This window comes from Dermochelys coriacea, chromosome 1 (assembly GCF_009764565.3).
Source record: "Dermochelys coriacea isolate rDerCor1 chromosome 1, rDerCor1.pri.v4, whole genome shotgun sequence".
Taxonomy (NCBI): Eukaryota; Metazoa; Chordata; order Testudines; family Dermochelyidae; genus Dermochelys; species Dermochelys coriacea.
This window is the reverse complement of record NC_050068.2, coordinates 660,974-682,858: the sequence shown is the minus strand read 5'-3', so window position 1 is coordinate 682,858 and position 21,885 is coordinate 660,974. Positions and strand designations below refer to the sequence as shown.

At 64.4% G+C, this 21,885-nt stretch overlaps 2 protein-coding genes across 7 annotated transcripts in view; one reads left to right on the top strand and one right to left on the bottom strand.

The window, feature by feature from the left end:
- Positions 1–306: 306 nt before the first annotated feature.
- On the top strand, positions 307–5,597 carry SMPD1 (sphingomyelin phosphodiesterase 1). The gene is made up of 6 exons (XM_038410618.2): positions 307–519; positions 2,002–2,771; positions 3,323–3,494; positions 3,994–4,070; positions 4,912–5,057; positions 5,137–5,597. Exons 1-6 carry the CDS (start codon positions 322–324, stop codon positions 5,544–5,546), a joined length of 1,773 nt encoding a protein of 590 aa, XP_038266546.1. The 5' UTR covers positions 307–321; the 3' UTR covers positions 5,547–5,597.
- Positions 5,598–6,168: 571 nt separating this feature from the next.
- APBB1 (amyloid beta precursor protein binding family B member 1) overlaps positions 6,169–21,885 on the bottom strand; it is a 33,707-nt gene continuing 17,990 nt past the window's right edge. For 2 of the 6 annotated variants that reach the window (XM_038370455.2, XM_043503958.1), the window contains exons 4-14: positions 21,378–21,434; positions 19,144–19,229; positions 18,835–18,889; positions 17,322–17,459; positions 16,927–17,054; positions 9,770–9,884; positions 9,193–9,277; positions 8,754–8,837; positions 8,391–8,506; positions 7,008–7,184; positions 6,169–6,694 (exon numbers count right to left, since the gene is read on the bottom strand). In XM_038370455.2, coding sequence (XP_038226383.1) covers positions 6,527–6,694; positions 7,008–7,184; positions 8,391–8,506; positions 8,754–8,837; positions 9,193–9,277; positions 9,770–9,884; positions 16,927–17,054; positions 17,322–17,459; positions 18,835–18,889; positions 19,144–19,229; positions 21,378–21,434 — 1,209 coding nt within the window. In that variant the 3' untranslated portion in view covers positions 6,169–6,526. Of the gene's footprint in view, positions 6,695–7,007; positions 7,233–8,390; positions 8,507–8,753; positions 8,838–9,192; positions 9,278–9,769; positions 9,885–16,926; positions 17,055–17,321; positions 17,460–18,834; positions 18,890–19,143; positions 19,230–21,377; positions 21,435–21,885 lie in introns of those variants that run through there. The other 4 variants (XM_043503956.1, XM_043503960.1, XM_043503957.1 and 1 more) reach the window with 3 other exon arrangements.

Below are 21,885 nucleotides of genomic sequence, written 5' to 3'. Positions count from 1 at the left end.
GTTCCCGGGCGGGGCCGGCAGCTCCTGGGGGGGCGGGCGCTGCGGGGGGGGAGTTCCCGGGCGGGGCCGGCAGCTCCTGGGGGGGCGGGCGCTGCGGGGGGGGAGTTCCCGGGCGGGGCCGGCAGCTCCTGGGGGGGGGCGGGCGCTGCCGGGGGGGAGTTCCCGGGCGGGGCCGGCAGCTCCTCGGGGGGCGCTGCGGGGGGGGAGTTCCCGGGCGGGGCCGGCAGCTCCTGGGGGGGCGGGCGCTGCGGGGGGGGAGTTCCCGGGCGGGGCTCGGCCTGGCGCTTCCTGGGCGGCTCCTGCGCTGAGGCCGGACTCGCCATGGCCGGGGCCGCCCGGCTGCTGCTGGCGCTGGCCTGGCTGGGGCCGCTGGCCCGGCTCGGCTCGGCCCGGCCCGGCGCGTGGGGCCCGGCCCCGCTGGGGGAGCAGCTGGAGGCCGCGGGGGCGCAGTTCGGCTGGGGGAACCTGAGCTGCTCGGCCTGCCGCGTCCTCTTCTCCGCCATCGACCTGGGCGTGCAGGTAGCGCCCGCCGCCCCTCACCGCCGCCTCTGGCCGGACCCCCGGGCTGGGACCTGCCTCTGCTCCGCTCCGAGGGGGAACCGCCGGTTCCTGAGAGCGTCATTCCTCCTCCCCCTCCCCCACCGGACGCCTGGGTTCCCTCCCGGCTCTGGGTGGGGAGCGAGGTCTGATGGGGTAGAGTGGGGGGCTGGGTTCTCTCCCCGGCTCTGGTGCTGGCGTCTGACAGCGGTGCGAGGTGCCCGTCCCAGCTTTGGCACGAGATACTCACAATCATCCGTGGGGCTGGGCAGCCTGCTCCATGGGGGCCCCGGGATTGGGCCCCCTGCCTGCCTCGCTGACCCCCGCCACCCCCCAGCGCCTGCCAGGAACAGATTCTCCTCCCAGTCCCTGGAGTCTGTGCTCGCTTCCCCTGTGTTTCAGAGGGAAACTGAGGCTGGTGGATGGGACAGGGCTGGGTACCCTGTGGGTCTGTGGCAGAAGCCAGGATCTGAACCCAGCCCCCCCCCCCCCCCCCGCCGTTCCCGGAGCGTGACGTGTTTGCTGTCACCCATGGCACAGCCATGTCTCCCCTTGTGTAGAGGCCGGCAGGCTGGTAGGAGAGCGGGGCAGAGTTAAGGCTGTCTGCCCGCCCGGTACCCCTCTCTCTGAGCCCCACAGCAGGGTCCTATCCCAGTGATCCAGCCCTCAGGCCAGGTGTCCTGGGTCCTGGCCCAGCAGCAGAGAAATTCTGGGCCCCAGCTGCCAGGACAGTTGCCCAGAGCCCCTTGTGCCCTGAGCATATGGACCCCCAGCAGTGCCACAGTGACCCCCCCCGCCCGAGCCCCTCGGCAGGTGCCCTGCCCCCCTGCTGGTCCAGCCCCAGTGCGGTGCCTGCAGTGTCGGGCATGGCCAGCTCTGCCTGGCTGCGTGAGGCAGGACCCTTGGCTCAGCCTCCACATGCGGCCCTCCTTCCCTCCCCGCATCTGCCGGTGGCTGGCCCCTGTGGGGCTGCGCCGATGGGGGACTGCCTGGCCCTGTGGTCCTTGTCGAGGGCAGAGCCTGACCCGCTTCCCCCCCCCGTCTTCCCAGGGCCTTGACCCGCTCCTGCACCCCCCGCACTCGGCATGGCCCCGGCGAGGCCTGGGAACCCTTGAGCAGAGATGCCAGGGCTGCGGGCGAGTCTGGCGGGGAACCAGCCGCCCCCACGGGGAACCAGCCCCTGCCCTGGGCCGAGAAGCCTTGAGACAACAGGAGTCCCCACCCTGCCCCGGGGTCAGCGTGTGGGGCTGTGGCAGGGCGTCCCGTGAGTGTGGGGGCTGGATCACAGCGCCAGGCCCTGGGCTGCGGGGCAGAGTCTAAAGTGCAGAGGGAGCCTTGTGAGGGATAAAGGAGGCTCGGCACCTGCCCCCCCACCCCCGGCTCGGCTCGGCGCCTGCCCCCCCCCGGCTCGGCGTGTCCCCCCCCCCGGCTCAGCACCTGCCCTGAGCCCATGGTGTGTTGCAGATGCAGACGAGCGAGGCCCGCCTCGGGCGCCTGGCGGTGAGCGTGTGCACGGAGCTGCGGCTGGCACGGCGGGAGGTCTGCCAGGACGCCATCCGGCTCTTCGAGAAGGACGTGGTGTCGGCCTGGGTGCGCTCGGTGCTGCGGCCGGCCGAGATCTGCGGGCTGCTGGTGGGCTCCCGCTGCGGGCACTGGGACATCCTCTCCGACTGGAACGTGACGCTGCCCGGCACGCCCAAGCCGCCGGTGGTGCCGCCCGTGCCCCCCCCGCCCGGCGCCCCCACCGCCCGCCTGCTCTTTCTCACCGACCTGCACTGGGACCGGGCCTACACGCCGGGCAGCGACCCGGCCTGCAAGGACCCGCTGTGCTGCCGGGGGGGCCGGGTGCAGGGGCCCCCCCACGCGGGCGCCGGCTACTGGGGCGAGTACAGCAAGTGCGACCTGCCGCTGCACACCATCGAGAGCCTGCTGCAGCACCTGGCGCGCGGCCCCCCCCTGCAGCTGGCCTACTGGACAGGCGACCTGCCCGCCCACAACGTCTGGCAGCAGAGCCGCGCCGACCAGCTCCTGGCACTGCGCACCCTCAGCGCCCTGCTGCGCAAGTACCTGGCGCCCCTGCCCGTCTACCCCGCCGTGGGCAACCATGAGGCCGCGCCAGTCAACGGCTTCCCCCCGCCCTACGTCCACGGCAACCAGTCCTCTGCCTGGCTCTACAGCGCCATGGCCAAGGCCTGGGAGGACTGGCTGCCCCCCGAGGCGCTGGAGACTCTCAGGTGGGGCAGGGGCTGGGGGGCATGGAGAGATGGGGAACTGGCTGGTGAGGAAAGGGGGCTGGGGGCAGGGCCCTGAGGGCTGGGAGAGGTGGGCGGAGCTGGTGCCCAGGGGGGCAGGGCCCCGAGGACTGGGGGGGAGGGGCTGGTGCTCGGGACGGAGGGCCCCGAGGACTGGGGGGGGCTGGCGCTCGGGGCGGAGGGCCCCGAGGACTGGGGGAGGCGGGGGGGCTAGGCTCGGGCTCAGGAGGGCAGGGCCCCGAGGACTGGGGGGGAGGGGCTGGTGCTCGGGGCGGAGGGCCCCGAGGACTGGGGGGGGCTGGCGCTCGGGGCGGAGGGCCCCGAGGACTGGGGGAGGCGGGGGGGCTAGGCTCGGGCTCAGGAGGGCAGGGCCCCGAGGACTGGGGGGGCGGGGAGGACTGGCGCTGGGGGCGGAGGGCCCCGAGGACCGGGAGGGGCTGGCGCTCGGGGGGCAGGGCCCCGAGGACCGGGGGGGCTGGCGCTCAGGGGGGCAGGGCCCCCCAGCTGGGATCTCACCCCCCCGCCCCCCGCAGACTCGGCGGCTTCTACACCCTGCGGCTCCGGCCCGGCCTGCGGCTCGTCTCCCTCAACATGAATTTCTGCTCCGAGGCCAATTTCTGGCTCCTGATCAACGCCACCGACCCGGCCGGGCAGCTGCAGTGGCTGGTGGGCGTCCTGCAGGCGGCCGAGGGGCAGCAGGAGAAGGTGAGGGGGGCTGCGGGGGTTGGGAATGGGGCACGGTGATTGGGGGCCACTGCCCCTCCCCCGACCTTGCTGGCTGGCTCCAGGGTTGCACCTTCAACCCCCTGCAATGGGAACCCCTCCCCCACTGACCCCCAGGCTCACCCCCAGCCTGCCCCTCCACAACGGGAACCCCTCCCCCTGTGACCCCCGCACTCCCTTCCCCCAGCCTGCCCCCCCACAGTAGGAACCCCTCCCCCCGTGACCTCCAGGCTCCCCTTTCCCAGCCTCCCCCCCAGCAATGGGAACCCCTCCCCCACCAGTGACCCCCAGGTTCCCCTCCCTCAGCCTGGGCCCCCGCCCCTCCTGGAGGGGCCAGCCTGGGACCGGGGCTGGGGTCAGGCAGGGCCCTTTACTGTTTGGCTCCAGCTGCCCCCTGTGTCACTGTTCCCCAGAAGGGGGATGGTCACTGTCGGGGGGGCCCTGTCTGTGCAGTTCCCCCTCAGACCCACTGTCCCCCCAGGTGCACATCATCGGGCACATCCCCCCCGCCCACTGCATGAGGAGCTGGAGCTGGAACTATTACCGCATCATCAACAGGTGAGCCCCACCCGCGCCCGGACGCCTGGGTTCTCGCCCAGCCCCCGTGAGTCCCGCCCCGGACGCCTGGGTTCTCGCCCTGCCCCCGTGAGTCCCGCCCCGGACGCCTGGGTTCTCACTCTGTCCCCAGGGCTCGGAGCCTTCTGAGCAGCCCCTCCCAGAGCCCCTTGGCTGACCCGTCATGGAGCCACTGGACCAGCCCCAGGCTCTCCAACCAGCATGGACCAAGTTGGGGTGTCCTCGGGGAGCCCTGGCCCTTAAGGCTCCATCTCTGCCTGCTCATAACCCTCCCGCTGGGGCCTTTGCTCAGCTGTCTGGGGGCTGGAGGTGTGGGGGTGTCTGCAGCCCCTCCCCCGCCCGGGAGCCTGGCCGCCCCCACAGGGACTGTGGCTCCAGTGCCTGCCGAGGCCCGTGAAACGGGTGCTGGGCTTGGGCCGTGCAGGGGGGCCCTTGGGAATGGCCCAGCAGCCAGCTGGCAATGGAGGGCACCCACCCCGCCCCCTTCCCTGGGGGCTCACAGGAAGGAGCCAGTGGCCTGCGGCCGCTGTACACTCCCTGCGTGGGCACGGCCTGGCTGGTCGTGCGGGACGGGGCGGCTGGCAGGGCCAGCTGGGGGAAGCAGGCGGGGGCCCGGCCCCACGGGGTGAGCCGTTCCCAGTCATGGGCCAGGCACTCCCCTCCTGCCTGGCGCTGAGAGCCGCTGGCCCCCGCCGGAGCGCAGCAGCGCTGGGCTCAGCCCCCCACGGGCAGCCCCCGGCCCAGGAGCACGGCAGCGCCGGCTCCAGCCCGGGCCCCGCGGTGAGCAGCCCGGCCCCCCTACGCCCGTCTCCGCCCACGGCAGGTTCGAGGGCACCATCACGGCTCAGTTCTTCGGGCACACGCACGTGGACGAGTTTGAGATGTTCTACGACGAGGAGACGCTCTCGCGCCCCGTCTCCGTGGCCTTCGTGGCCCCCAGCGTCACCACCTACATCAACCTCAACCCCGGTGAGTCCAGCCCCCGAGCCGCGGCCTCCCCGCCCAGGGCCCCGCCGTCCCGCAGAGGGTGACTCTCTGCTCTCCCCAGGCTACCGCGTCTACCAGCTGGACGGCGACTACCCCGGCAGCTCCCACATGGTCCTGGATCACGAGACCTTCATCCTGAACCTGACGGAGGCCAACGCGCCGGGGGCCGAGCCACGCTGGCAGCGGCTGTACCGGGCCCGCCAGGCCTACGGGCTGCCCAGCGTCTTCCCGGCCGACTGGGACGGGCTCCTGCGGCGCTTCCAGGCCGACGAGCGGCTCTTCCAGCGCTTCTGGTTCCTCTTCCACAAGGGCCACCCGCCCCACGAGCCCTGCCACGAGGCCTGCAAGGCAGCCCTGCTCTGCGCCCTGCGCACCGGCCGCTCCGCGGACCCCAGCCTCTGCCACGCCCTGAGCCCCCGCCTGCCCTTCCACCGCGTCCAGGCCCTGTGGCGGCAACGCCGGCTCTGCTGAGCCGGGGCGGGGGCGGAGCTGAGCCGGGGCGGGGGTGGGGGCGGAGCTGAGCCGGGCCGGGGGGCCTGAGCTGGGCTGGCGGGGGGTGCGTGCTGAGCTGGCACTCAGTGGGGGGGACTGCGGCCCCTCAATAAAAGCGAAGAGAAACACAAATGTGCTGCTGGTGCCGGGGAGCTGAGACAGGCCTGGGGTGGGGGGCTGACGGGCATGGGGCCGGGGGGAGGGCTGAGCCACGGCTGTGGCTGCTCCAACTTCCTGGAGTTCTTGGCTGCATGTCCCAGCCCCAAGGCAGCTCGTAGCCACCTGGGATCCCCTGAAGGATTGGGGCCTAGCCTCCCCCTCCCACTTCCAGAGCCCCCTCCCCCTGCTGAGCCAGTGATGGGGGTGGGGCAGGCCCCCAGGCACAAGGTACCCACAGGCCAGAGCAGGGGGCAGCGGGGCCAGGTTTGGGCCAGGGTGGCTGCCCCCCCGACTGAGCCGTGGGTGCCAGATTCAGAACGGGGATGGCCCCTCCCCTCAGTCCCTGCTCCCCTCTGCCCCGATTCTGCGCTGCATTGGCAAACTACCCCCCCCCCAGCGTGGGCGAGGCTGGCGAGTTCACGCACCCACGCACCCCGGTGGCGCACAGAGCGAGCCGAGCCGATCAGACAGGACGGGTTTATTAACGATTTAGTACAACACCGACCTCGTGACAGCCTAGACGCAACTCCTGCCCCTGCCCCCCCAGCATTAACCAGGGGGTCACATGCGGGGGGGCAGGGCCCCATGGGCCAGGGGGAGGGGCGGAGCTAGGATCCCCATCTCAGGGCCCAGAACAGAGCTGGAGCGGGAGGGGTCGGGGCCTGCAGATGGGGTGAGGACGGGCAGCCCAGGCACCATGGGGCAGCTGCCGTGGGGCCAGCCGTGGTCTGTTCCTTGCGCTGTGCCCGTAGTCCTGGCAGGCTGCCCGCAGGCGCTGCCCCTGGTGGGATCACCCCAGCTCACGGCGTCTGCGCCCCGAGGCGTGCGGGCTTCAGGCTGCCCAGCAAGCTCCGGACGCCCCTGCGGACGCTGGACCCCACGCGCCGGGCCACGGAGTCAGCGGGTGGCGTCGGCAAGCAGGAGCTGGGGGCCTGGGGCCGAGCGTCCAGACACTTCTGATAGCGCAGCTGGCGGGAGATAGGGGGTTACTAGCGGGGGAGAGAAACCCAGAAACACCCCACCCACAGCCCGCCCCCCACCACCCAGAGGGAGGGGCACATGCCCCCTGTAGGCCCTGGGTCCCCGGGCAGGGATGGGGCAGGCCCTGGGTGCACAGTCCCGGGGGACAGGGCTCGGGGCAAAGATGGGAGGCAGGGAGCAGGGCTCTGGAGTGCAGGGCCCCATGGGGCAGGGAAGGGGGGGCGGGGCAGGGGGCAGGGCCCCGGGGGGGCGGGGTTGGGGGGCAGCCCCCCGCCGGCGGCTGCCCGGGGAGGCGCTCACCATGCAGGCGGCCTGCAGGGCCTCGCTGAGCCCGGCGGCGTTGGGCCGGCACCAGAGCATGTGGCAGCGGAAGGTGCCCGGGGCGCTGGCCGTGATGAAGGCGAAGGAGCGAACGTCCCGGCCCACGCCCATGAAGGAGAGAAACCGCACCCGGCACTCGCACAGCACCGCCTCTGTCTGGGGGGAGAGCAGGGGTCAGGGGCTGGACCCCCCATGGCACAGCTCCTGGGGGGAGAGCAGGGGTCAGGGGCCGGACCCTCCACGGCATAGCTCCTGGGGGGGAGAGCAGGGGTCAGGGCCCGGACCCCCCATGGCATGGCTCCCAGGGATGGAGCAGGGGCCAGAACCCCCATGGCTCAGCTCCTGGGGATGGGGGGGGCTGCCAGCAATGGCACAGCACCAGAGGTGAGTGGGGCAGGCCTGGCCTGGGAGAAGGACCCTGCCCCAAGCAGTGGGGGGCAGAGCAGGGAGTGGGACGCACTGACCTGGGGATGTTACTGGGACTGGCTGCCTTGGTGCAGGATGGTGGGGGGGTATCGGGGGTCACGTCACTGGCGGGACGATACCTGCGCAGCTGACCTGAGCCGGGGGGGGCTGGGTGAGACGGCTGTTGGGGGGATTTCAGTTTGGAACTGCTGGGGAAATGGAGGGAGGCCCAGATGGGGCTCTGGGCTCACTGCCCCCCAAGATGGACCCGGCTGAGGGGTCCTGGTCTCTGCACCTACAAGCTCTGGTTTAGACTATGTTCGTCTAATAAACCTTCTGTGTTACTGGCTGGCTGAGAGTCCTGGGGAATTGCAGAAAGTGGGGGTGCAGGGACCTGACTCCCCCACACTCTGTGACTGGGGCCCCTGACCCCAGATTGGGGAGGGCAGGAGTGGCTGAGCCAGAACTCAGGCCTGAGGGAGCGAACGGGTCTGTCATTTGCAAGGGGAGATAAAGGCTGCAGGTGCCATGGTGCCTGCCCCATGGTGGGGGGCCTGGGTAGATGGGCCCTGGTGGGAACACTGTGTGTGCCTCAGTTTCCACATGTGTCACTCAAGTAGCGAGGTGGTGGGACAGGGTGTGTTATCATTGCAGAGATCCCCAGAGGGCAGGTGTGGCTGCTGACGGGCTGCAGAGAACGGCCAACACTCGGCAGCAAGGAGCAGCCAGGGTGGTGGAGACCAAGCGAGAGGTAGGGGCCAGGGGCCCGGTTTGGTGACGCTGAGTGTGCGGTAGGGGCGTGGGGGGGTCTCACCTGCGCGTGGGTGACGCTGAGCGTGCGGCGGGGGCGGGGGGGGTCTCACCTGCACATGGGTGATGCGGAGTGTGCGACGGGGGCGGGGGGGTCTCACCTGCGCGTGGGTGACGCGGAGCGTGCGACGGGCGGGGGGGTCTCACCTGCGCGTGGGTGATGCTGAGCGTGGCGGGGGCCACGTGGACGTGGCTGGGGGTCCAGTGGTCCCAGCTGGGGGCCGCCAGCGCCGAGTCCAGGGCCGCGTTGATCACGTCCATGCCTGGGAACGAGCCAAGCACAGCCACGGTCAGGCCCTGCCCCGAGCCCCATGGAGCCGCTGGGGGAGCCCGCCCAGGGGGCCCTGGTATGGGGTGACCCCGGGCTCTGCCCCGCCCCGGGCTAGCGGGAGGCAGAGGCTGGAGCCCCAGCCGCCAGCCATTAACCCCTTGTGGACAGGAGCCTGCTGGGCTCAGTCCAAGGGGGCAGTGTGCGCTATAAGCCCCCCAGCTCCCCCACATGGGCCGTACCCACAGGCCTGGCGACGGGCGCGCTGCCCAGGTAGGAGACCTGGAACTTCTGCACCAGCTCGGTCTTGGGGGCCGGGAACTCTACTGCCGAGAGAGAGACGGGGGTCAGTCAGGGGCACCTGGAGTCTGGCTGGCAAAGCCACAGGGCCCCCCCCAGTACCCCCCCAGCCCAGCCTGGCCCCACCCTACCCCCAATTGCCCAGCCCCCCTGTACCCCACCCCTCCAGCTCCTCTATGTCCCCAGCCCCTCCCTTTAACCCCCCATGACCCTGCCCCTACCCCCACTCTATGGCTCCCCCACCCCCCCATATGCCCCACCCCCAGTGCCCATGCCCCTGCCCCGCTACTGACTCCGCCTGGCCCTAGCCATGCCACCCCCCAGCACTTGTGTCCCTCCCCAGCCATGAGGCCCCCAGTCTCCCCCCCCCCCCCGCGCTACCTTGGAAGGGAATCTCCACCATTTTGGCGTGCTCCAGTGCGAGGCTGCTCACCAGGGCCCAGCTGCTCTGCCGCTGCACCATCATCTAGGGGAGTGGGGTCACAGCGGGTCCAGCTGCAAGCGACCCCCCGAGGCACCATGCCCAGCCCCCCGCTAGGCACCACATCCAGTCCCCCGGTCACCGACACACACGCTGGGGTGGATCCCTGCCCCCCCCAGCCCAGCCAGCCCTGTGTGGGGCGCCCAAGGCCAGCTGGAGCCGTTCCCGCAAGCCTGGTGCAATGGGGCCTGGGGGCGAAACACCCAGACACACCACACGCTGTCTGACCAGCTGGGACTGGTGCCGGGCAAGCCTCTGCCCCGGGTCCACAGCCCAGCCCAGGGGCTGGCAGAGACTCCAGGAAACCTCTGCCCAGGGCCCTCGGGGCCGACCCGCCCGGCTGGCAGCAAGGGACAAACCGGGGGCTGCATGAAAGGAGGGGTCTCATCTGGGAGCAGACCCCCTGCAGGCTGGTGGCGACAGAGGGGAGGTTTGGGGGGGGTTCAGGGGGGCCCGGGGAGGTCGGGGGGGTCTCACCTGGGAGCAGACCCCCTGCAGGCTGGTGGCGATGCGCTTGGCTGGCGTCTCGCACCGGAACACGTGGCATTTCAGCATCTGTGTCAGTGGGTCCCGGGCCACGTAGGCAAAGTCCCTGTGGGGGAGACCCGGAGGGTCAGAGCCCCCTGCTGAGCCCTCACCCTGAGCAGAGGGGTCAAGGCTGAGTTCTGGAGGTCACAATCTCTGACCCTGCCTGCCAAACTGAGCCCTGCAGCATCTTCCCACCAACCCGGCCGGGGGGAGGGATCCATGGCCCCCCCAGCCCTGGGCTCCGCGCTGGCCTTGTTGGCTGGACTGGACCCAGATTGACCTGAGGCCAGAGCCCCGTCCACCCAGGGGCCAGGCGAGACGTGTTGGCTGAGATGTGCAATGAGTCTGGAGCCAGTTTCCCCTGATCAAGGGGGCCCCCCCATGGGGATGGCAGCAGGGTGCAGAGCCCAGTGCCCCCCAGCAGTGGGGTTGATGTAGTGGGGATTTTCCCTTGTTTTGTTGTGAGTGTGATGCTCTGTATCTCGGGGGGAAACCCTACACCCCCATGTTCATCTTTATAAAATGATTGTGGGGTACCCAATGCAAAGTTTGTCATGCTCGGGGTCTTCGGAAGGCTCATGATGCCCTGAGCATTGTTGTTATCATGACGTTATAGGTGTAATTTCATGTATATAGTTATGTGGCTGAAAATGTGTCTTCATCGCTTAAAAGAAGCCCAGGCAAAACTCTCCAAGAGCAGAGGGGCAGTTCACACCTCATCAGGGCAGGTATCGGACAAACCCAGCCCAGCCTCATGGGAACAAAGGACACTGGCCTAGGCAGCAACACAGGATCCAACACAGGATCTTGGTCAGTGTGGAACTACGATAAGGTAATGCTCACCTGACTCTGAAGGGGAGGGGGGCAAATCCAAGAGGGAAGAAAGAACAAGATAAAAGGGAATGATGTTTGCCAGGCTCTTCCTCTCTCTTCCACCTCCATCTGCAGACACCACCACCAAGCAACTGAAGCACTGATCAAAGGGGAGAGCCTGGCTGAAGGACACCAGCCATCCTGTGGTGAGAAGCATCTAAGTTTGTAAGGGGCACAGAAAGTGCTGAGATCAGCTTAGAATGAGTTTTGTTTTTATTTCATTTGACCAAATCTGACTTGTTTTGCTTTGACTTATAATCACTTAAAATCCATCTTGTAGTTAATGTTTGTTTGTTCTACCTGAATCAGTGCATTTGGTCTGAAGCATGTCAGAGACTCCCCTTAGCATAACAAGCCTGGTGCATATCATTAATTTGTTAAACTGACGAACTCATATAAGCTTGCAGGCGTCCAGAAGGCATAACTGGACACTGCAAGATGGAGATTCCTAGGGTTGTGTCTGAGACTGGAGATATTGACTAGTGTCATTTGGTTACACAATCCAAGGAACAGCTTCCATGCCAGAGGCTGAGCGTAACCAGCCCGGGAGTGGGGGTTCTCAGAGCAGATCAGGGTAAGGCTGGCTCCCAGAGTCAAGGCTTGGAGTGACCGAGTGTGACAAATTGGAGATTTTCCCTTGTTATGGTGTATGTGAGTGTGACATTATGAAAGGTGACACAGGGCCAGAAAGAGTTAACTCACTCAGATTGACCTGACCCAGGGCCGAACTTTAAAGACTGGTTGGGAAGAGATCTAAATGAACAGAGCTTTGAAATGTAGCCGGCATGGTTAGAGATAGAAGGGTAGGTGTTTGCTCAGGTCTTGTGATGTAAGCAAACAAGTGGGGAAGGTCTAGGCTTGACAAAGCCCTGGCTGGGATGATTTAGTTGGGGATTGGTTCAGCTTTGAGCAGGGGGTGGGACTAGATGATCTCCTGAGGTCTCTTCCAACCCTCATACATTCTGTGATTCTAAGCCTTGTCCATGGCTATACCTTTGATTCAAAGATCAAAAAAGGAGTATTAATATTTCGGAAGATATTTGAGTAAAATAGTATTATTATCTACATGTCTCTTTGAAGGTTGTGATAACCTGTATCTGAACTGTTTAATGGATAAATTACCCTGTGCTAATTGCGCCATGATGTTTGGGAGAAGGGAAGTTGAGCCTATTGTTTTCTCAGGCAAAAAGGCTGCTGGAAATGTATAAAAACCCTGGGACCCGATCCTTCTTCATCTCAAATCTGCTTTGGGTTTCAAGAAGGGGAAACCCTGAGTCATAAGGATTGAGATCCCCAGTCACTGACTGGAGTCACCCTGAATATGGACATTGGACTATATAACCTCTGGACTATTTCTAAAAGGGCTTTTGGCAACTACAAGCTCAGCTCTGCTGTGTATCTGAACCTCAAGAATTGAATTCAAGTCTGTCTGTATATTGATCTTTTCTTTTTTAATAAATTTTAGCTTAGTTAACAAGAATTGGCTAGAAGTGTGTATTTTGGGTAAGATCTCAGTTCTAATTGGACCTGGGTGTGTGGCTGATCCTTTGGGGTCAGGAAAACCTTTTCTTTTCTATGATGCGATCAGATTTTCAGTAATCATCATCATACCTGACAGGTGTGTCTGGACGGAGGACGGAGGCCAGGCACGTTGAGGGATCTGCGTTGTTTGGGCGTCTGAGTAACCAGGGAGGTACTACATGTAGATAAATCTCTGCATTAAGCATCTTCACATAACTTTCATATGACTTTGTGTTATGGCTCTTCATATTACCTTGTCTTGGGTCTATACATGCGTGGCCTCTGTTTTCATGCAACTTTGTGTCAAGTCCTTTGATATGGGAATTTTGTATCAAATCCTGATATAGAAACTTTGTATTGAGCTTTGGTATAATGTCATAGCCCCTAAGGACAGTTAAGATAGAAGAAAAATGTCTTTTTGCAAGGAGTAGAATAAGATCCCCGCTCCCCGTTTTAATCAATTGCCCTCTTGGATGAACGAGGTGTGAATGAGGACGGGCGGTAGGTCGGCACCTCCAGACAGCTGCAACCCTTGGAGAGGGGATGGAAGCCAGACCCAAGAACAATAAAACGGGTCAAGTGGGCTCACTAAAGAAGATCAGACGTATTGATGGTCTTGGGGGTTAGAAGCGACACCTTCTTTTGAAAACACCCTCTTTGAAAGTACATGTGGCAGCATTAAGACAATGCCCAGAAGGAAGCGACGCCGGTGACCAACAGACACAGACACAGATTTTGACGCTGGGCTAGATTTGCACGAGAGGGAAGTGGCTATAAATGTGAGGTGTCTTGCAGAGGACCCCGGGTCTCATCTTGTCAACATGGGAGCATCGATCGGATCGGCAGATGCCCGGCTCCACCTCTCCCCCGTCTAACTCACCTGGCCAGTGAAGTTAAGGGGAGCAACTAGTTGGTAACGACGAGACAGAGTGTGCTTGTGTGTGTGTGAGTGTAGGAGTGTAATATCCATCATATGCCAATCACAGTGGTGACTGATACATGGATTACCAATTAAGGTGGCGTGTCGCTTTGTCCCCCCTGAAAAGATCCTGTGCAGAACTTTAAGTACAACACACAGAGGCTGTTTTGGGCTGGCTGGGTAAATCTCAGTATTGGACTATCCACCAGCGTGTGGGGTTTGTCTGCCCCAGTCTGTTTGCAGTTCACGCTGATTGAGTGACCTTAGCTGGCTCCCGTGGGCAGCACCATCACAGTGAGTCTTACTGTTTTCCATGAATGCTGGGTGTGCCTCAGTTTCCCTGTGTATTGCACCAATGCCTAAGTGGTGGGAATAAGCATGTGTGACCTTTGTGGGGGTTGCTACAGCTGCCTGCATGGATGCTATGGCCACCCCTTCATCACCTGAGACCCAGAAGGGGGATGCGACCAGGTGACTCTGGCCTAAGAAGCGAGAGAAAGGCCAGAGGAGGAGCAAAGGGCAGGTCAGGAGCCAGGCAGCTGGAAGCAAGTCAGTCTCCACTGGCTTGGGGCGCAGCGGGGGGTGGGGTGGGCTCTGGGCTCCACTCGTCCCGGCTCTGGGCTCCACTTGCCCCAAGATGGACTTGGCTGAAAGTCACTGATTTCTGTGCTAACAAGTTCTGCCCTAACTGTGTTCCTGTCACCTAATAAACCTTCTGTGTTACTGGCTGGCTGAGAGTCACGTCTGACTGCGGAGTTGGGGGGCAGGATCCTCTGGCCCCTCAAGACCCCGCCTGGGCGGACTCGCTGTGGGAAGTGCACGAAGGGGCAGAGGATGCTGGATGCTCCGAGGTCAGACCCAGGAAGGGGGCAGCCGGGGGAGCTGTGTGTCCTGCAGACAGGTTGCTCCCAGAGAGGAGACTTCCCCAGAGTCCTGCCTGGCTTCATAGGGAGCAGATCCAGACATCGCCCGGGGATGCCATGACAGGGGTGCAGAGTCCAGTGCCCCCCCCAAGCAGCGGCTGTTCCTCTGAAGGCCTTTTCAGATTCCAAGCCGTTTTCTCCCCCCACATCCCAAACCTCAAGGGACAGCGCCTCCTCCTCCCCAGACTGCTGGAGGCCCCTTGGAGAGCAGGGGGGCCCAGTGGCAGTGAGGAACGGGACTGAGGTACAGGGGGGCACAAGGGGAGCAGATGGCATGTGGTGGGGGGGTGACAAAGTGTGCATGTTCTTAATGTTTTGCCTGAACACTGTGTGTGCCTCAGTTTCCCCATGTGTTACTCAAGTACCGAGGTGGTGGGCAAGGGTGTGTTATCATTGCAGAAATCCCTAGAGGGCAGGTGTGGCTGCTGACAGGCTGCAGAGAATGGCCAACACTCGGTAGCCTGGTGTCACAGAGTGTGGGGGAGTCAGGGCCCCGCACCCCCCACTTCCTGCAATTCACCAGGACTCTTAGCCAGCCAGTAACACAGAAAGTTTATTAGACGACAGGAACATGGTCTAACACAGAGCTTGTAGGTACAGAGAACAGGACCCCTCAGTCAGGTCCGTCTCGGGGGACAGGTAGCCTAGACCCCGGCCCTGGGTCTCCCTCCGTTTCCCCAGGCACCTCCAAACTGAAACCCCTTCCAAATGTCTCAAACAGCCTCCCTCTGGCTCCTCCTCCAGCCTTTGTCCAATTTCCCCTGCTGAAGGTGTCACCTGGCCCCAGCCCCCTCCTGGGCTCAGGTTACAGGCTCAGGTATCCTCCCTCAAGTGACGCCACCCCCTGTTACCCCCCGCACCATCCAGCACCAATGCAGCCAGTCCCAGTAACATCCGCAGGTCAATGCTCCCCACTCCCTGCTCCATCACACCTGGCAGCTGCTGGCCGGGCCCCCTCCTCTGCAAGGAGCAGCCGGGGGGGTTGGTGCAGCTGGGGTGACCTGCTGGACCAGGAAAAGGGACAAAGGATGGAGGACGGCAATGGGCGTGATGGAGGCCGCGCAACTGGAAGCGAGTTAGTCTCCTGGTTGGGGACTCAGGGGTGAGGGCCCAGGGCTCTGCCCCCCACCAGATGGACTTTGCTGAGGGTCCCTGATCCCGGTGCTACCAAGCTGTGTTCTACGCTGGGTGCCCGACGATAATAACCCATCTGTGTTACACACGGGCTGGGAGTCACGGCTGGCTGTGGTGTGGGGGGCAGGGCCCTTTGGGGGTGAGGCTCCCTAGGGCTCCCGCCCAGGGGGACTCGCTGCGGGGAGCTCATGAGGTGACCAGGGGGCTGAACGCTCTGAGGCCAGACCCAGGAGACCCCGAAGCGGAGCAGGGTCCTTGCCCTGGGACAGGTGTCCTGGGGGCAGATGCTGCGCCAGAGTCCTGCCTGGTGTCACTCAGAGCGGGGCCAGAGCCCCCAGCCTGGGTGCCCGGGACAGCCTGGCCTGTCTCACTTTGTCCCTTGTATAAAGGGAGTAAAATAAGGGGTCTAAGACAAGGTGATGGATTGCTCGTTAGGATTATGGTGTCTGTTTGCGTTTATCATGTTGTATTTAAAGTCATAAATATTGGCTCTGTACTGTCTGTATTCCAAACTTGTGCTATGCTTCTGGGTGACACCCCAGACAAGTTGGTGTCAGCTCTGCCTAGCCTGCTGGATGGCCCATTAAGGACCATCAGCGATAAAATTGCAGGGACTTGCCCATGTGACTCCAAACTCCATTTTGCTGTAATTTCCCACAGTCAGAACAAAGAGGGGTTCGTACACTTGGAAAAGACTATAAAAGCTGATGCCTCATCTCCATCTTGTCTTCAATCCTCCTTCTTGCCTCTGGTGGGACTTTGCTACAAACTGAAGCTCTGAACCAAGGACTGAATGACCCATCCCAGCTGGGGATGTTCTCCAGAGACTTGATTTGAACCTGCAGTTTAATCCGTCACTGCTACAAACCTGAACCAAGAACTTTGCCATGACTGGATGTCATTGATTCCCTTTCACCAATTCTAGCTCATCTCTATCTTTTTCCTTTTATGAATAAACCTTTCGATTTTAGATTCGAAAGGATTGGCCACAGCATGATTTGTGGGTAAGATCTGATTTGTATATTGACCTGGGTCTTGGGCTTGGTCCTTTGGGATTGAGAAAACCTTTTTTCTTTTACTGGGGTATTGGTTTTCATAACCATCTGTCCCCATAACGAGTGGCACTGGTGGTGATACTGGGAAACTGGAGTGTCTAAGGGAATTGCTAGTGTGACTTGTGGTTAGCCAGTGGGGTAAAACCAAAGTCTTCTCTGTTTGGCTGGTTTGGTTTGCCTTAGTGTGCATAGAAACCCCAGCCTTGGGCTGTAACTGCCCTGCTCTAAGCAATTTGTCCTGAATTGGCACTCTCAGTTGGGTCCCGCCAGAACCAGCCTCGTTACAGGGGGCCAGATGGGGAAAGCACACAGAGTCCATGGCACATGGCAGGCAGATGAGGGCAGTCGGTGGCCATGGCACACTGGGGGCAGATGGAGTGCAGATGGAGGAGCACATGGGGGGGCACGGGGGGCAGATAGGGGCCATGGCACATGAGGGCCAGACGGAGGGCACACAAGAGGGCACACCGGGGCCATAGCACATGGGGGGCAGACGGAGGTCATGGCACATGGGGGGGGACATGGGAGGGAAGACCAGGAGCAGACGGGGGCCATAGAACACGGGGGACACATGGGGTCGGTACTGTACCGCTCCGTGTCCCGAAGCATTAGGGTGGTTGGGCGAGGGGGCCCCCAAGCTGTGCCTTGCAGGGGCATGGCCAGTTGCCCAGGGCCACCTACCTGCCATCGTCCCGGCCAATGCCCCACACGCGGATGGTGGCCACGGGCTGGGTGTGCAGCAGTGTCCGCTCCACCGGCTCCACCAGCTGCAGCGTCTCGTGGTCCAGGAACATCAGCATGGCCCGGCCCTAGGGGGAGAGCGGGGTCAGCGGGGGTCAGGGCAGGGCAGGGGCTCAGAGCATGGGGTCAGCGGAGGGGCAAGGCAGGGAGGGACTCAGAGCGTGGGGTCAGCATAGGGTCAGAGGTCAGACCTTCGGCAGGGCAGCAGTGGGGGGGATGCCTGGTTGGGGATTAGCCCCATGGGGACCCCATTCCCTGCAGCTCACAGCCCAGGCCAGCCCAGCACGTGCCCCCAGGGACTGGCCCCGCCCCCCTCCCCCGGCTGCCCCGCTCACCTGGTCCCAGCCCCCCGGCGGGGGGGGCCCGCGGGGGGCCAGCTGGCGGATGCAGGAGTTCACAGCCGCGCTGCTCTTGCCTGGCACCAGCTCCTCCTCGCTCATCTCCACCCAGCCCAGCGACCGCACCGGGAAGCTCTGGGGAAGAGGACATGCCATGGGGCCGCTGCCAGCCCCCCAAACAGCCCCCCCAAGGCACAACCCCCAGCCAGTCCCCCAATAGCCGTCCCACCAGGCACAGCATTGCTGCCAGCCTCCCCCGAACAGCCCCACTTCCTGGCAGAGCTCCACCGCCAGCCCCCCCAACCTGGCACAGCCACCCAGCAACCCCCCCAGCAACTCTCCCCCTCCTGGCAGAGTCACCACCGCCAGCCACTGGAGGGCCCAGGCTCTGACCCGGGGGAGGCGATGGGAGGGGGGGATGGGAGACATGGGCTGGCTGGGCCCAGGGTCTGACCCAGGAGTGAATGATACCAGGCTAAATGGATTCACTTGCTGTACTTAGCTGGCAGCTCCTCCCAGCGCCATGACGACAGTAAGCCGGCAGCCCCTGCTGCCCCGGCGCCATGACAACCGTAACCCGGCAGCCCCTGCTGCCCTGGCGCCATGACGACAGTAACCCGGCAGCCCCTGCTGCCCCGGCACCATGACAACCGTAACCCGGCAGCCCCTGCTGCCCAGGCGCCATGACAACAGTAACCCGGCAGCTCCTGCTGCCCCGGCACCATGACAGCCATAACCCAGCAGCCCCTGCTGCCCCGGTACCATGACAACCGTAACCCGGCAGCCCCTGCTGCCCTGGCGCCATGACAACAGTAACCCGGCAGCCCCTGCTGCCCCGGCACCATGACAACCGTAACCCGGCAGCCCCTGCTGCCCTGGCGCCATGACAACAGTAACCCGGCAGCTCCTGCTGCCCCGGCACCATGACAGCCATAACCCAGCAGCCCCTGCTGCCCCGGCACCATGACAACCGTAACCCAGCAGCCCCTGCTGCCCCAGTACCATGACAACCGTAACCCGGCAGCCCCTGCTGCCCCGGCACCATGACAACCGTAACCCGGCAGCTCCTGCTGCCCCGGCACCATGACAACCGTAACCCAGCAGCCCCTGCTGCCCCGGCGCCATGACAGCCATAACCCAGCAGCCCCTGCTGCCCCGGCACCATGACAACCGTAACCCAGCAGCCCCTGCTGCCCCGGCACCATGACAACCGTAACCCGGCAGCCCCTGCTGCCCCGGCGCCATGACGACAGTAACCCGGCAGCCCCTGCTGCCCCGGCACCATGACAACCGTAACCCGGCAGCCCCTGCTGCCCCGGCGCCATGACGACAGTAACCCGGCAGCCCCTGCTGCCCCGGCGCCATGACGACAGTAACCCGGCAGCCCCTGCTGCCCCGGCACCATGACAACCGTAACCCGGCAGCCCCTGCTGCCCCAGCGCCATGACGACAGTAACCCGGCAGCTCCTGCTGCCCTGGCACCATGACGACAGTAACCCAGCAGCCATACCTTGGATCCCAGGGGTGAGCCCAGATGAAGTGTCTGTTCCTCGGCTTTCGGGGTGCTGAGGAAGAGCAAGAGAGGCTGGTGATGCCCTGGGCACTGCCTGGCGCCTGCCCCCAGCACCCCATGGGACAGGCCCCTGGGCTCATCTCCATCACCCCCAGCCCATGGGTCGTGCCCCACTGTCACAGGGCAAAGCCTCACAAAGGGGATCCTGTTGGGACGCCCCATGTCAAGTCCTGGCTCCCAGCCACACCGACTCCATGCCCAGCCCAGGGCAGCTCCTCAGGGCCCCGGCAGCCCTGCCCTACTCACATGAGGCTCAGCACTGCCAGGTGCAGGGTGGGCTGCTCCAAGCCCGGCTGCCCGGGCTCCGGGGTCCCCTCCTCCGACGGGACGTCCTGGGCGAGGAACAGAGAGTCACAGCACGTCAGGATGGACAGGACCTGCCCTAGGACCCCTCGCGGCCCTGCCCTGTCCTGCCCTGGGACCCCTCGTGGCCCTGCCCTGGGACCCCTCGCGGCCCTGCTCTGCCCTAGGACCCCTCGCGGCCCTGCCCTGCCCTGGGACCCCTCGTGACCCCGCCCTGCCCTGGGACCCCTTGCGAACCCGCCCTGCCCTGGGATCCCTCATGACCCCACCCTGTTCCTGGGACCCCTTGTGGCGCTGCCCTGGGCCCCCTTACAACCCACCCTGGGACCCCTCGTGGCCCCGCCCTGCCCAGGGATTTTCCCTTGTTATGTTGTATGTGAGCCTATGTGAGTCTTACTGTTTTGCATGAATGCTGTGTGTGCCTCAGTTTGTATTGCACCAGTGTCTATGTGGTGGGTGTGATGCAGCAGGGAGTGGGGCGCATTGACCTGGGGATGTTGCGGGGGAGTTTGACTGGGACTGGCTGCATCGGTGCTGGATGGTGGGGGGTATCAGGGGGTGATGTCGAGGGACGATACCTGAGCAGGTGCCCTGAGCCCAGGAGGGGGTTGGGGCCGGGTGACACCTGCCTGGGAACCTGGACAAAGGCTGGTTCAGGAGGGGCCAGGGCGTGGGGAGGTGGCAGGTGCGAGGGCTGGAGGGGGTTTCAGTTTGGAGCTGGCTGGGGAAATGGAGGGAGGCCTGGGGTCGGGGTCTAGGCTCCCCAGCCCCAAGACAGATCTGACTGAGGGGTCCTGTTCTCTGCACCTACAAGCTCTGGTTTAGACCATGTTCCTGTCGTCTAATAAACCTTCTGCATTACTGGCTGGCTGAGAGTCCCGGGGAATCGCAGGGAGTGGGGGGTGCAGGGCACAACTCCCCCACACTCTGTGACACTAGTCCCCTCCCCTCGCCCCAATGCCCGGTCCCCTCGCCCCCACTGTCTGCCACCCTCAGGCTCACAGCTCAGGCCTCCCTGCTCCTCAGAATCCAGGTTAAAATGCTTGTGGCAGGTCTGCTCTGTGCCCAGCCTTGCCAGGCCTTGGGGGGTGACCCCTGTACTGGGCCAGGCCCCAGACCCCGCAGCTCACAGGGAGGCCCGTGGCCTCCGAGGCTGATGTGATGAAGTGGGACTGTTCTTAATCTCTCCTCTAAATACTATAGGGGTGCCTCAGTTTCCCCTCAGTATTTCTTAAGTCTCTAGAGGGTCGGATAAGGGGGTGTACTAGTTGCAGAGCGAAGGGCCAGGTACATAAATGGCCGACACTCTGTCTCCTGGCAACTGTTGGCCTGGACGCTTCCTCCCTGCAAGGTGAGAGCTAAAGGGAGAACAAAGGAATCCGGTGACCTCCTGGCCCGGGAAAGGGACAAAGCCCAGAGGAGGGGGGGCTGGGGAGAGGAGGGGCTGGCTGGGGACATGGGGTGAAGTGCAGACGTGGTTGTGACCACGAAGGGGCAGAGGATGCTGAATGCTCCGAGGTCAGACCCAGGAAGGGGGGAGCCGGGTGAGCTGTGTGTCCTGCAGACAGGCTGCTCCCAGAGAGGAGACTCCCCCAGAGTCCTGCCTGGCTTCGTAGGGAGCAGTTCCAGAGCATCGCCCGGGGACGCCGTGACAGGGGGGCCTGGCACCAGAAGCCTGTCTCTGTCCGGGGCTCCCTGCTGTGAATCCAGCCCAGCCAGGCCCCGGCAAGGGGCTGGTGCATCCCCGTCAGGGCGCGATGCTCCCCGGGACCCTGGCAGGTCCCCCTTGACCAGTCACTTGGCTACTGGCTGCCAGGCCATTGCTGGCTGGGGTGGGGCTGAGGCACGGGCCAGAGGTGGGGGTGACCCCCCCACACCGCTCACTGGTGGCCGTGCAAAGAACAGAGGGAAACTGAGGCACACATGGGATTAATACAAATATTACAGAACGCCCCCGCCCCGCCCCCAAACCACAGGCCTGGTCCCTGCGGCCCCCCAACAGGATGTGGTGCCCACAGCAACTCGGCCTGTGCTTTGCTGCCGTTCTCCAGCCACTGGCCGGGTGATGAGCACCCCCATTGCTGCCTGGCCTGGGGTGCCCCCTTCTGCCTCCTCCACCTGCCCTGCCCAGCCTGGGTGCCCCCGACACCGGCCCCGCCCCGCAGAGCCGCACTCACCTTCCAGCCCTTGGCATCCGCCAAGCGCTCGGCCTCCACAAAGCCCGTCCAGGTGAGCTGAACAGCAGGACAGAAACCAGCCAGTGCGGGTCAGTGGCCTGCCCCGGGGTTAGGGGGTGTCTGTCTGCCCCCTGTCACCTCGTGGGGGGAATTCCCAGGGCCGCCCAGAGATAGGAGGACACCAGGGCAGCATCTCTTTGTCCCCTGAGGGGTCAAGGGTCCCCAGGGCACCTGAGGTATCGTCCTCTGCACCCCAGAGGTGGGGGCGTCCTGTGGGGCACCAGCAACGTCTCCCCAGGGTGGGGGGGTCCCTGGGGCACTGGCAGCATCTTCCAAGGGTGGGGGGTCTCTGGGGCCCTGGCAGTGTCTCCCCAGGGTGGGGGGTCCCTGGGGCACCGGCAGTGTCTCCCCAGGGTGGGGGGGTCCCCTGGGGCACCGGCAGCATCTTCCCAGGGGGGGGGGGTCCCTGGGGCACCGGCAGCATCTTCCCAGGGTGGGGGTCCCTGGG

Bases quoted from the DNA above. Each gene is read 5' to 3' on its own strand.
- SMPD1 (XM_038410618.2), top strand. From the start codon at position 322: ATGGCCGGGGCCGCCCGGCTGCTGCTGGCGCTGGCCTGGCTGGGGCCG. The intron at 520-2,001 runs GTAGCGCCCGCC...GGTGTGTTGCAG, and splicing joins CCATCGACCTGGGCGTGCAG to ATGCAGACGAGCGAGGCCCG. The intron at 4,071-4,911 runs GTGAGCCCCACC...CGCCCACGGCAG, and splicing joins TATTACCGCATCATCAACAG to GTTCGAGGGCACCATCACGG.